This window comes from Diadema antillarum, unplaced genomic scaffold (genome assembly GCF_040938485.1).
Source record: "Diadema antillarum isolate AM-2024a unplaced genomic scaffold, OU_Dant_1.0 seq00000271_RagTag, whole genome shotgun sequence".
NCBI classification, from domain to species: Eukaryota; Metazoa; Echinodermata; class Echinoidea; order Diadematoida; family Diadematidae; genus Diadema; species Diadema antillarum.
The window spans coordinates 78,999-94,117 of NW_027271306.1; the positions used below are offsets into that span (position 1 = coordinate 78,999).

General features: G+C 37.3%; 1 protein-coding gene across 1 annotated transcript; it reads left to right on the forward strand.

Annotated features, from left to right (window-relative positions):
• Window positions 1-646: 646 nt before the first annotated feature.
• On the forward strand, window positions 647-4,982 carry LOC139729921 (methyltransferase N6AMT1-like). The gene is made up of 5 exons (XM_071640837.1): window positions 647-789; window positions 1,617-1,703; window positions 2,318-2,492; window positions 3,057-3,198; window positions 4,867-4,982. Exons 1-5 carry the CDS (start codon window positions 647-649, stop codon window positions 4,980-4,982), a joined length of 663 nt encoding a protein of 220 aa, XP_071496938.1.
• The last annotated feature ends 10,137 nt before the right edge of the window (window positions 4,983-15,119 follow it).

Here is a 15,119-nt window from a genome sequence, read left to right on the forward strand (position 1 = left end):
ACCTACGTACAGCGACTGGGCTGTGTATAGTTAGTGATTAGCTAGATCCAGAGTCTATGCAGAGACTTGACCTAGAGCTAGTCTAGTGTAGTGAATACCAGTATTCAGTAAACTTTACGAAATGCCAGGACCAGGGTGCACCCGGCCCGGTGGGTAGACATACAGATTGACATTTCAGTATTCTCTTGATATAAAAAACCCCTTGATATATCAACATTTAGTCTAGCACTAATGCAGTTTCATACCCCAATGACATTCTCATACTTTCTGACAACAAGCCCAAACCCTGATCCCAACTTCATAATTAATAGCATCATGTGGACATCAAGTCTTAAATCCTAGGTCAGATAAAAAGAAAGAAAAGGAAGCCACCTGGATGGCAAGATAGCAGACTTTTGAAAGATTGTGTCATAAATTGTTTTACCTCTTTTTTACTTTTCACTTGATGCACAATAAAAGTGAATTATCCTTAGTCAGTCCAGACAAATGATTCCAGGGAAGGATGTGCGTTTCCGAGAGTATAAGTTGATTGAAAAAATTGAATTAGTATTTTTGTTTTGTGCATGTAATTTACGTCACAAACATTTGTATGTCCTGCATGTCATATTTTCATATGCTCTTTTTATTGTGTTGATATAGGTTTCTCATGGCTTCCAAGTATGAGTTGAAGACACCAGATGTCTCGCATCTTACAACGGCAGATTTTGAAAAAGTGTACGAACCTGCTGAGGACTCTTTCCTCCTCTTGGATTGTCTCCAAGAAGAGGCTAGCTTTATCAGAGACTTGAGGTACATAAAGTAAATGAAAAGAAGTGTGTTTTTATTAGAATGCAGTCCCAAAAATTAATTTTTACATGTGGTATTAAATTCATCAAATATGCATTTTTTTTTTTGACTTACCCTATCCCCGTTGCACTTGTAAAGTATTTGTGTTTTTATTGTGAAACTGCTGCAAAATGTTCTAAAGCCAATGCATACCATTTCATCAGGCACAGCAAGACTGGACTTGATTTCACCCGCAAACTACCTCTTTTTCATACAGGAAGAAAGCAAAGAGGGGAAATAACCTTGCAGATGAATCTAAGGCAAATTATGGGCTGGATCTTCAGTCAAGATAAATGTCTTTCCTGTAAACTTTATTCTATTTACTGTATAGTACCAAACATTGTTGTGTGACAATACATTTGAAATTTCCTTAATGATTTTTAAGAAATGTCTCATATTTTTTGTTCTATATCATACCGATTTTTTGTTTGGATATTACATTTAGCTATCTAGTTTGTTGTCAAAACAATACTCCATAGTTGGAATGTAGCATGATTTGTCTATTTAATTTCTGTCATTGGGTGACAGAAAGACTTTCCCTAGGTGATATTTTGACTCTTACTGTGTCTGTATCATTATCATACTTTAGCTGGTCTGTATTTCTTTGAGTAAAAAGGAAAAGCACGGAAATCAAACATTCTTTTTTTTTCAGATTTCTATCCCAAATGTCTACAAAAGCTGATGATCGTAGAGGAAGATTTCAACATGGCGTGTGAATTTTAGCAGTCAGAGCTGCAGAATTGCAATTCATGAAAATGAATAAGAAAATGTTCTCCAATCTTTCTGCACAGGCCTTCAATATGTGTGGAGATTGGTTCAGGTTCAGGTATTATCATCACAGCTCTCTCACAACTCTTGGACAATACTGCACTCTGTGTGTAAGTATTCATGATAAATCTCTTTTTGATGCATAAAAGCCATCATTTAACTGTAATATGTAAAAAAAAAATGACAAAAGACAAAACAACTGATCCCCCCCCCCCCCAAAAAAAAGAAGAAAAGAAGAAGAAATGATTCAGATTTAACTAAGGTGCACTCCCATCATAATGAACACAATTATGACCAAATTCTCATTACAATGAAATCAAAATTCATGTTTCAAAATTATCATCTATGTGTTTTTATACACACTTTTTACTGATCGGTTATAACAAAATTTCCTTGTAAGGAAAGAGAGCCGCCGGTCTTGAGGACTTTCATTATCATTACAGGAGTACATTGTACAGTTAAGTGACAGTTGATTTCGTATCTCTGTGAATACTGACCATGTAATTGAGATGAAATTGGCCAAACATCTCTAGTCTAATTCATAGTGAAGGGCATGTGAGTCACTAATACTTGTTACATTTTGGTAAATGATAATGAAGAAAGGAAGTGGAAATATGCAACATGGCGGCACATTTCTCTGTTTTCATGTGATGTAATTTATCAACATACAAAACAAGTTGCCGGACAAACTTTACCCTTGTTATTTTCCCTATCTAAAAAATAGTGCTACAGACAGAAACCCACATGCAGCCATGTGCACACAAAGAACCTCAAGACAAAATGGCTGCCAGATAGAGGTTGTGACCTCTGACCTACTGAGCCCCTTCCAAGACAGGTTCTGTGGAGCTGTAGACATCCTCATCTTCAACCCTCCTTATGTTGTGACCCCTTCGGAAGAGGTACTGCATGCTGACTATTCTGTCTGTTGACAGTGGCGGATCCAGGGGGAGAGCACTGGGCGCCTCCCTTTACTTTTTGTTTTAACAAAAGAAATAAAAGGGGGAAAAATGTGTTCACCCCCTTGAATTAAAGGTGCCCCCCTTTTACAGAATTCCTGGATCCGCCTCTGGTTGAGATGGCATTATTTTATTGGTTCAGACATGTATTTGTGTCTTTGTGTGCTTGTGCTTTTGCAAGTGTATGTGTGTGTGCCTTTGTTCAGAGAACTGATGAGAAGAAATGCCCACAGGTCATGAAATATCATGACCAAGCTACAGCTACAAAGAATCAATTGTTTCTATGAAGTCCTGCCATATTCTGTTAATATATGAGATTATCATGAGATAGTCTGCTCAAACTAGGCCTTTATGTAGAAGGTAAGATTTTAATGCATACTTGTGGAAAACTACTAGAATATTGTGTTACTAAGGTAATGCTTGGCTTGAAATAAGAACACTTTGGCATTCTCTTTTGGATATCAGTGATTATGTCATCTTTACTAACCCATTCTCCTATAATTACAGATGACTAGCAGTGGGATAGAGGCCTCTTGGGCTGGTGGTATTGATGGGCGTGAAGTCACAGATAGATTGCTTCCGCTTGTGGCATCATTACTCTCACCGCTTGGTGTAATGTACCTCATCACAATCAGGGAAAACAAACCATGTGAGTTTTCCATGAAATTGTAGTTTTTGCAATAATATAATCTATATAAAGAACAATCTTTATAGTATGCTTTGCAACAGAGCTTTATACCAAATTAATTTCACACTGTCTACAGATTTCTTGTGTTATCTTGCCAAGGGAAATGCTGCAGCTCAAAAGATGATAGATTAAACACCAGTATGTTGCATCTTTATCTTACACCCATCAAATCCATTGATACCAATGTGATCATTTCACTGCATCACCAGAAATATTGAGGCTGATATTCTTGAGAGCAGACAAATTTAACTTAAGATTTCAATCTAACTGATGCCACTGCAGAAGATGGAGGAGAAGATGTGAGGTGCCATCGTGTACCCTCAACTTGTAAAATGCAGCTGAAAGTGTTTATTACTGTCAAGTTCCTTCTGTATGTTGTTCATCAGTATCAACATAGTGCTACCAAAGAACCAAAATTATAATGTTTATACATTTTCTGGTTCTAGACCCAGTGCCCATATGATATCATAAGCAAGAATTCAATCCGGGATGAATATTTAATTACATCTTACATCTATTTGATGTAATTTGTATGTCAAGAAAGCATGAACCAATTAAGCCCCCCCCCCCCCCCCCCCCCCCCCCCGAGATAGACTGATTGATAAGAACAGAAGGATGAATAGATAGATAGGAAGATACTAAAATAAAAGAGAGATAAAGATCAAATGATTCCCTGTTTGTTTGTTGGTTGTTCGTTGTTTTTTTCAATACTGCTAGTGTTTGAATGCCATGGCTGAAGTAAGCAGCACTTGCATAAAGTTCAAATTAAGTGGACAAGTTCACACTCCAGATGAGTTATACACCTCAGGGTGCTACATAACTTTATTTATCCACTTGCCCGGTCGGGCCAGCAGGTTTCCAAATTGGCTGCAAAACACTTGCCCGAACATGAATTTGACTTGCCCGAAAAAGATTCCAAAATATAAGGAAATCATATAGAAAAAACATGTGCTAGTCAAGGGCCTAACAAAAGACAATCATTTGAATAAACAGCACACATTGATTGGCACGCCTAAACACAATGGATTAACAAACTCTGTCCGGTGAAGTGATGCCATCACATTGCATTGTGGCTTCTTTACGTATGTGTTGGAAAGTTGCTGAAATGAAATATAAAGTGTGTTGCATCAGTAAACAGCCAATATCTTTGGGCATCTGTATGGTTGACTTTGTGAGTATGTTGGGGGTAATAAGTGAAAAACAGGTGGCTTCAAAACTTCTTGCTTGCCCAATTCGGGCAAGCATTTGTTCTTATTGTTCAAACACGCTTGCCCGAATTTGATTTTCTCTTGCTCCGGGCAATCAGGCAAGTGCTTAAATGTAGCACCCTGCACCTGTATATTTTGTTTCGCAAAGGTCTAGCTTAGGAAACTAAGCATGTCTACAAATAAGTCATTAAATTTCCTGGGTCATTCAAGTGCAATATTTTTCTGTTTCTCCATGAGAAAGTCTGGGTAGGAAGCTTTGATGCATCCTTTGGGTGGGTTACAGACTGAGGCTGGAATGATTTGATCAGTATGATTCATTGCTGTATGTTTTATTTTTTGCATGTTGTAGTCAAACCAAGAATGACCAAGTTTCACCACATCATCAATGCCTCATACCGTGTTTTGTTTATCACTCCTGCAGACGAACTGATGAAGTGGGTCTCAAACATGGGTCTAGAGTCAAAGGTCGTCTTGGAAAGAAGAGCTGGTCCCGAGCATCTTTCAGTTCTCAAGTTGTTTAGAGCAGAAATAAGGTGACAAGCTCTCAAATCGTACCCAGAAATTTGAACTTTCGAAGGAAAAGGAACATACACAGAAGGACAAGAAGAAGAAGAAAGAGAAGAAGAAGAAGAAGAGGATCAGGAGGAAGAGGAGGAGGAAAAGGAGGAGGGGAGGAGGAGGAAGAAAAGGCAAGGAAAGAAGATAAACATCATGGTGTTACCTTGTACAATAATGTAATTTGCAAGTGTTACTTAGTCCTTTGCATATACATGTACAGTATTGCTTTTGGTATACGGTACGTTGTATACAGTATATGTAAATCTGTTCTGATCTACAGCAGTGTCTCGAGGTCCTCCTTTCAGACATTTGCAACAGTCCACATCACTGAATGGAAGAATTCCTGACTTAAGGAATCATACAAATGACTACCTCAGAGGGAGATTATGTTTTATGTGAATGAAAACATTGTCAAAGTCAATGTCAAGACCAAATTCTTGAAAATTCTTTAGCAAGCTTTTAACGGAATAGAAAGTAATAACCATTATTTCATGGTTCTCAAACAAAAATTATTACACCGTTTGCTTCAGTATCTAAAAGTATGTCAAGTGATACATTTAGCACAGTGAGCAGAATGTATAGCATTTGGAAAATTACTACAATAGATGGGCCAGAGGGTATAAGAAAATAGTAAACATTATTAAGCATTTGTTGTTTTTTATTGCTTTGGTTATGCTGAGATTGTGCACATTAATGGGTTATGAATACTATTGTTATTATCTCTGTGAAGATGATTTAGCCTTTTCATCCCTGATGAAGGGGGAGGCCCCCAAAAATTTGAAATTTAAATAAATACCAATGGGTAATTAATGCATTTCTCTACTGTGTCATTCCTTGTACTATTATTACTGCCAATATGCAGAACAAATTATATATAATGCATACATGTATATATATATATATATACAGTAAACCTCGCATGAGTCGAAGCTCTCGGGACTGACAAAAATGCGTCGACTTAAGTGAACTTCGACTCTCGCGAGAGTCGATTTTTTTTCGACTCACAGTTATGTACATGTATTATGGTATATTTGCATGCATGTGTGTGTGTGTGTGTGTGCGTGCGTGTGTGTGTTTGCATTCAAATTTGTCTGTTCTTGAAGATAATGTTCTTATTTTGTTCTTAATTGAACACGGAATTTGTATCAATACTAGTAGTTAAACGTAGTTTTGAGAATGTCTGCGCTAATGTGGCAATGTGCATGTGTTATGTCTATGGTGCAATATAGGTAGCCATCTCTGTCAACCTACCCTGAGACAAACACTCTCCCAGGCCCATCCCACCTCCATTGAACAAAACTATACAGCCAGCCGGGCACGCACAAACAAGCTCCGCCCACTTGGCCTGTCACTAAAATATTAAAGCAGCGATTGGTTGACCAAGGAGTTCTGGCTTGACATGGATAAACTATGGATGTGCTGTGTGTATGGATAAATGGATCGATGTGCTGTGTGTATACTATACATGTGTATGTATTCGACATGCGTGCGGCGGAGCGGTACAGTGAGTGTGCATGCTTACCTGCAGCAGGTCAGGGACGGGGTTCTGCGACATGCCGATTTTTTTTGTTCTCTAAATGTCATGAGAATGCCAGACAAATCTTCTTCGGCTCAAGTGATGTATACTACGTGTATTTTGTACAAAAGGGACTGAATGTTTTACTTCGACACAGCCGAAATTCGACTCTCGTACTTCGGCTTATCCAAATATTTCTTACGGAAAATACATAGGGGAAAATCAGGACTTTTTATTTTGCTTCGAGTTAAGTGATTTTCGACTCACTCGACGTCGACTTATCCGAGGTTTACTGTATATACAACGTATATATAAGTAACAAAGCTGCAACAAAGTTCATGCTGTATTCACCAACGGTTTATTTCTTCACACAAATTTTCGAGCGTCTCGCCGCCCTTTCTCAAGTGTTGATGTATATATATATATATATATATATATATATATATATATATATATATACACTGTGAGATATGAGAAAAGGAGAAATCAGTATGTAGCTTTGACATATATATATAATGATATGTCAAAGCTATGTACCGATTCCTCCTTCTTTTCTCATCTCACGATATATGAGATTTAAAAAAATGCTATTTTAGGTTTTTATCACTTGTCATCACATATACAGTGAGATATGAGAAAAAAAGGAGAAATTAGTATGTAGCTTTGACATATCATGTATATGTATGCTTTTCAAAGGCACTGCTTCAGTGCATGTATGTGTGTCCACTATCAATAGATGGCAGCATACATTTGAAGACCTGAATATAAGAATGACCGAAGTCCAATTTTTGGCCAAATTCAGTTTGACATGGGAAATTGTAGCTTATGCATGGACTCATCTTGTGTATAAATGATAAATCCTAATTACCCCCGGAAGTGCCTGAAATGAATGAGTTAAATCTTATATTAATGTAAGAATGAAGGACTTGGGTCATTCTTACATTCATATTATAGCGCCCTCTCTCATCCTTCTCTCGCCTCCTATAGCAGAATATCATGCATATGAATCAAAGAACGACCCAAGTCCACCACACAAAATGGCCTTTCCACAAATAATGTAAATATTAATTGTCATAATAATATATATTCTAATTTGTATATACAATGTTGCCTTCCCATCACAGTTAAATAGAATATTATTGGACAAATAAAAAAGATATGAAGTTTTTTTTAGTTTACTTGAAATGGTCTTCCATGGACTTGGGTCGTTCTTATATTCATATACTCATTTGTATGTGGTGCATTTTCAGAAAGAATATCTGAAAGTGTAAAGACATCAGATTCAAAACATTGGGTGTCCTCCAAGATATGAAGATGCATTGTCTGTTGCAGCAAGGCCTCAAAATAAACCTAAAGAAAAATGTGGATAGAGTGAAAGCAGCAACAGTAGCAGAACACATCAGTGAAAGTTTGAGGAAAATTGGAGAATTGATGCGAAAGTTTTGAATTTTTAAAGTTTTAGTGTTGGAACCGCTGGACGAGAAGACTACTGGAAGTTATTACATGAAAGAGCACTCGACTAACCTCTTTCAGAAGCAGGGGAATAATTCCTACCTTTAACATATGTCAGTATCAAGTTGGTGGAATGTGTAATTTTCATGAAAAAGGAATTTTTGTGGAATTCCCTTTATACATGTATTTTCTCTATAAATTGTTGTCCACATATGACATCACAAGCTCTAGTAGTCTCCTCATCCAGTGGTTCCAACACCAAAACTTTACAAATTCATAACTTTTGCATTGATTGTCCAATTTTCCTGAAACTTTCACTGATGTGTTCTACAGATACTAATGTTGCTGCTTTCACTCAATCCACATTTCTCTTTGGGTTTTGGTTTCCTTTAATACAATGTTGCATCTCTCTGTCATTGTGTGACTGACCTAACACATCTTCAAGGAGAGCAAAATACTCGTTCAGATCACCATTCTCATGCACACATCAAAAGAAAAAGTTGATAATTGATATCTGTGAGCATGAGTCATTAGTAACCATTTCTGAGTTCAAGACCACAAAAGAAACTGCAGTAGGTGAATACTAATTGTGCTGGAACACAAACATAAAACATGTAACCCAAAACATATAATGGTGCCATAGACTATTTATTGGCATTGATCAAACTATATGCTATTTGTATAATCATAAACGGAACAGAAAATGTGATGTGTGCATATTATTCTCCCATAGACCACGGTCACTGTAGTGTCTATTCAATCTGTACAGCTACATGCTGCACAAAACCAAAATCAGAACACATTTCTATCTTATATCCACCACCACTGTGCCTCATGTATGCACATATATACATGTATATTTGCTAAAAAAACAACTTATCTAATGCAGCAGTAGATTGGCAAAGAATATCTGATTATCTATCTATACCTGCACGGTAATTATACACAATTATGTAATGTATCATATGCTAACGTGGGAATGTGAAAAGTAGTGTAAGTGCCTATTTTAGCATCTTGCATCACCTTTTTGGTAATTTCCCCTATGTGGGCAACATTCACATGTACAAGCTTACATATACACTGTAGTACATTGTATAAAGCAGCACACTTAATGTGTTGCACCTTATAAACACTACATGCAAACAAACAACAAATACAAAGATTATCATTCTTTGAGAAGATCGTATATAGACACATATCCGCACTATCAAAGGCACTCGGTGTGCTGTGTATATACTTAAACATCACTTTCAGTAAAACAAAAATGTGCAAGTAAAGTACCGCCGACTCCCAATATAATGGAGTCGATCCTCAGGACCAGCATTTTTCTTCTGTTATTTTGAAATTTTGTTAAAACTGATCAAATAATGTGTATAAAGATACACAGACAATAATTCTGGACCTGAACGTTAACTTCTTTAAAACAGGAATTCTATTACAACCATGTTCTTTGTGCTGTGTGTATACAATGACATGTACCTGAACATCACTTTCACTAGAACAACAAGGTGCGAGTACAGTTCAGTCGACTCCCATTATAATGGAGTCTATCCTTAGGACCAGCATTTTTCTTTTGTTATATCAAATTTTTGTTAAAACGGAATAAATAACGTGTATGAAGAACTTTCACTAGAACAACTAGGAATTTTGCTATAAACATCCTAAACAGGAGTACACTGTAATTTAAATGGACCACCTTTTCTCTGATCCCTATCCCTGCATAACACCTGGCTACGTCAAAAAAAAAAAAAAAGTGCTGCAAGTTTGTAAACTCCACAGTTCATGGTAAGCAGTTGTTCTCTGCACCTTTTTTTAATAGATGGATACCTATTATGGATTCTGCATTCATGATTGGTCACAAATTTTGGGGCATGGTAGGTAGGCGGTATAACTGAATACTGTAAAAGCTGTTATTTTTGCAAATGACGAGGACACAGACATTCTTCAGGAGACTTGTTTCATGATTTGACAACTAGGCTATTGTAAGTGCACTGATGCCTATCTGGTCACTTTGCAAATTAAATGTGATCAAGATCAGGGCCCCATTTCATAAAGAGCTGATTTGATGACAACTCTTTGCTGGAATGACAATTGTCATGGTAACGACAAGAATACAGCTTCCTGATTGGCTGTTTGCTGTGGGAAGTTGTCATTCCAGCAAGAGTTGTCATCCTAACATCTTTTATGCAATGGGGCCCAGGTCTCAATATTTTTACTTACATTGTTAAATTTGCGACCCAGCAGTGATTCAAAACAAAAGCTTTTACAGTATCCCATCAAGTATTGACTCTCATTTTCAGCAGAATTTTATGGGAAGTCTTGGTATAACTACAATCAGTCACGAAGAAAAACTGCGTTTGGGCTTAATGAAAAGAAGCGAGTACACTGCACATGTCATATATTCAAAATATTTGGAAATCTATACAGCGCAAAAAACGACTAGTTCACATGCTGTATTTCTAACAAAAACACTCCTCAGATTCAGGTGGGACACATATGATCACACAACTTAAAATGATAGCATTGTGGAGTTCATGCCCTCCTTCACACCTTCACTGGCATCAATTTGCCCCAAAGCTATGCCAACACTTTTACATATAAAGGGATGCCTGCAGCCTCCATTGGGTCTTTTTGTTGTCAAAGCACAAGATACTGATGCCGTAGGACGAACTGCAGTAGCCTGTGTGACATGGCAAGTGTGTCTTTTTCTAGTTCATCTCCGATCAATTCCATTCCGTAGCATATCTAGGTTATAAATCTGGACACATTCATTCACTAGGGTATCAAATAGATTTGGACAAGAATCTGTGCTACATCTTGTATTTCATAGAGCAAGCAATGGAGTTAGTTTGTCACTGCAACACAATACTTATCTCGTAAATCACAGAACCATTCGAGCGCAAAATGCCTTATTCTTTTTTTTTTAAACTCATGACCTATTTTCAAACCCATCCCTTCATGCTGCATTCAATTGTTTTTCTTTCTTTATATTTTGTTGATCAAATTCCAGACATACTTTCATATGCTTTTTACAGAGTCGATGGCATTCAGTTTGACTTTAAAGCCATTCTCATGACCTAGTTCCTGGAGGTACATGAACAAAAACCACAGGCAAATATAATATCACCTGTTCTGTGCTACATGTACCAAAAGTAATAGTGAGCATACAATTCAAGCAGAAGGGAGACTTGTTTACCCGCTGACTTTCAGTACATTCCATCTGTTTTTATCTTTTCAATTGGCACCTCACCAACTATCTTGTCCCGGGAGAACTTCAAAGGCATTCTTCACATACAAGTTCTACTGAAAGCTGAAAGGGGGGGGGGGGGGGGGTACCTCTACGTGCATTATTGATGGCACGGCTTCTGATAAAGCACAATGCAAATAGGATCGACATGTCCATTACCCTGCCCTTCTCTACCAGAAAACTGCTCCATCACTGTGAATAAAACATCACTTGTAACCATGACAACACTGGCCAAGTCTGGATGTTCCGGCTTAGTTACACAGCTTCAAATGATTTATCTCTGAAAATTTTCCTGTGTACGTGTCAGCACTGAGGTACAATGTAATTCATGTCAATTTATGAACACAAAGACAGAAGCATTTTTTGCACTCACTATTTTTCAAATGTGAAGTTACAAAAGGTAGGGTAGGTTCTATGTACTATAATGCATTTCTCTGCTAGGTTTATGTCACATACCACTAATTTTTATCTCCACCTTGAGGAGAGCGAAGGATGGCTTGTAGGACATTAAAAGAAACCAAAGCCCAAATATCAATGTGGATTGAGTGAAAGCAGCAATATTAGCAGAACACATTAAATGAAAGCTTGAGGAAAGTCAGACAATCGATTCAAAAGTTATGAATTTTTAAAGTTTTGGTGCCATCATTGCTGGATAAGAAGACTACACTACAGTTCATGATCATGTCATTTTGGGCAACAATATAAAGAAAATATAAGAATTCTACAAAACCTCATTTTTCATGAAAGGTACGCTTCCATCCACTTGTTACTGGCATAAGTAAAGGGTAATATCATTCCCTCTGCCTCTGAAAGAGGTACCAAGGCAAGTCAATTGCTCTTCCACTTTGCTAGAAAAGTGAAAATACATTGTATATCTTAAATTTCGTTAAATTTTCCTTTGTCCATAATGACGTCATGAAGTGTAGAAGTCTCCTTATCCAGTGATGACAGCACCAACACTTAAAAATTTATAACTTTTGAATCGATTGTCTGATTTTCCTCACACTTACGCTGATCTGTTTTATTGATATTGCTACTTTCATTCTATCCATGTTTTATTTTGGCTTTGGTTTCACATACCAGTTGATAAAATGACAGTTTTGTCAGCACAAATGGAATTTAATGGAAATCAGATACACAAGTGAGAATTATAGTAGTCCACGTTTTGATCTGAGTGAATTACATGTTGTATTAGCATTTGAATACAAAATGGCTGTGACCATCTTATCAAATTGCGGGGTTGCCAACATCTGCAAATCAGCAAAATATACAGACAACAGTATGGTTTAAATCAGAGTTTGGTTATAAAATATGAGAAAATTGCACATTCTCAGCATGCTACATCATACTGTAAAACGAGGAATGTTCGCGTGCATTTTAACTTCGCGAATTTCGCGAGCGCCAAGATTCGCGAAATTAAAATGCACGCGAAAGTTCTTGTCTACACTATTGTATGCATTGAATGCCAGTGGCAGTTTGCGAAAATTTCATGCTGCAAAAAAGGCCATCGGCTCCATTTCTCGAAAAATTCATGCCGCGAATATATCATGTTTTACAGTAATTGACGTTTCAGAGAACTATTTTTTTCACTTTTTATGTGGAAATATAAAACACATCATAAAAGCATAAGTGTTGGCAGTCTTGATGGAAATGCACCTAGTTTGAAAAAAAAAAAAAAAATCCTGCCAGAGGTAAGATAAAAATGAGAATAAGAAATAACATTCCCTGAATTCACATGGACTGTTACAAAAACTCACAACATAATGCAGTACAATAGAGTACATAATACACTTAAAAGAGTAAACACCAACATAGCCCCTTAACAAGAACAACTGCTCAAATAATTACTTGCAGAGAAATTCGACTCAAATATCTGTGCTCATTTTTTTATAGTAATAAAGTACGCAATCCTTTGGCTAGTTACTGATGATGACATCACTCACCACGCCTTCTGAAGAGGTTGAAGTGCTCAATTCTATTCATTATGCAAGCAAAGTGAAAATACCCTAACTTCTCACAATTGTTTGTAGTCTTCTCACCAATCAATAACAGCACATAGATTTAACCAAAACTTTAAAAAGTCAGAACTTGAAACGGATGGGTCCAATTTTCCTCAAGTCGCTGGTCATCAACTGTACTATACGCACATATTCATTGTACCACTGAACAATACTGAATCCACATATGTCATACTAACTTTAAGCTCCTGACATTTTTACCCATACACCTGATCTGCATGTGTTCCCAACAAAAGCACAAAATTACCCAAACTGGTGTAGAGGTATGCATTAGAGGTATACATTGGTAATGCCTCAGGATCTACTATACAGTAACTCACTGGATTGCTGTTGGTTTTAAATGGTGATGTCTCCCTCATTTGCTGCATGATTTTTTCCTTGGATTGGATACACAAGTGCATACAAAACAAGATGATGACTGTATTCTGACTTCTTCAGATATCAAAAGCTGTGCAATTACTGTGCTGTACAGATATTATACCTTGTCTGTCTTTTCTAGTAGAATTTCATCGAGAAGTGGTTCAAACCACCTCAAAAAATCATGCAGACTGACTCTCTTGTAACATTCAAAATAAATTTGTCCTTCTGTCAGTCAGATTTCAGCCATTCAATCTTATAGGAGCAAATACTAAAAATAAACAACCAAAATCCACAAAGGTTTGGAATGCAGGAACTATCAGGGTATATGCTCACAGAAAAAAAAAAAACTTACCATAAAATACTGATAAAGATGAGAGTTACAGCATTAGCTAAGATTTTGTGTGATACTAACAGTATCTTTGCATAAAATTTCTGTAGCTATGCTAAATCTGCTGCAAGGTTGTTAAGAACTCTCCTGTGACATATTTGAAATCAAATCGATGTTTGAACTCTGACCTCACCAAGACCAACAAACTGAGTGGTGATCCTGTCACATGAATACTTGGTACTCTCACTGGCCAGCATTAAATAAATCTGAAGGCTTGTCTGACCAATAACAGGATACGGTGAGAGGTATGTTGTGTGTGCAGCAAAGGACTACCTATACATTCACAGAGCACACTGTTTATTGACATGGCATCGCATATTCTATAATAGTCTCAAATATCTCACTTGATCAAAAACACAACATTCTCTCCTTTAAAGCCTCCTCCCACCCACCCCCGCACTGACCATAGGAGGCTCATCTGATCCCCAAAATGCCCCCCCAAAAAACCAACCAAACAGAATAAATCAGTGCTTCGAGTTCCCATGAAATCTGAGCTACACGTAAGAAGCTCCAGAGATTCGCACCAAGGCTCATCAATGGTGACACCAACCAATGCCAGAAGAGCCCTAGAACCAGAGCTCAAATTCACTTGTTCTATTACCGTTACCTTGGTAACCCTTGGATGCTTGACAGACCGTAATAGGAAGCTGGCTGGACACGCCCAATTGTTGCAAAACAGAAATGTCATACATTCCAATGATTGGATTGACTTGATACTTATCAGATTTAATTGCATTTATCCGACAATGACTTGCTTTGCTACTGAAAATGGTGTCCGAGGATGAACTAAGCTCTGAGCTTAGTTCCTTTATTGGACGATCTTGCCTCATCTGACACATCTGACATGATAGTTGACTAACACAAATCAGATTCATTGGACTGTGATACGATACACTTTAGTCCAAACCCCCCCCCCCCAACAAACTTTGCTTCCGACAAGTGAGTAAAAGCTCTGTGGAAGAGAGGTATCATGGTCTTGCTGCATTACACTTCACTGTCAACATAGACTGTGCTGTCATTTTGGCAAGTACAGAAGACATTCAGATTACAACATACAATGACCACACATAATTCTTGGCCCAATTTTTTAGTTTTTATTTTTTATTTTACATGTAACATACGGCGACAGACGACG

Excerpts from the sequence above, each read along its gene's own strand:
- LOC139729921 (XM_071640837.1), top strand. The coding sequence starts at position 647 with ATGGCTTCCAAGTATGAGTTGAAGACACCAGATGTCTCGCATCTTACA. Across the intron at positions 790-1,616 it reads AGCTTTATCAGAGACTTGAG|GCCTTCAATATGTGTGGAGA; the intron begins GTACATAAAGTA and ends CTTTCTGCACAG. Across the intron at positions 1,704-2,317 it reads GACAATACTGCACTCTGTGT|TGCTACAGACAGAAACCCAC; the intron begins GTAAGTATTCAT and ends TCTAAAAAATAG.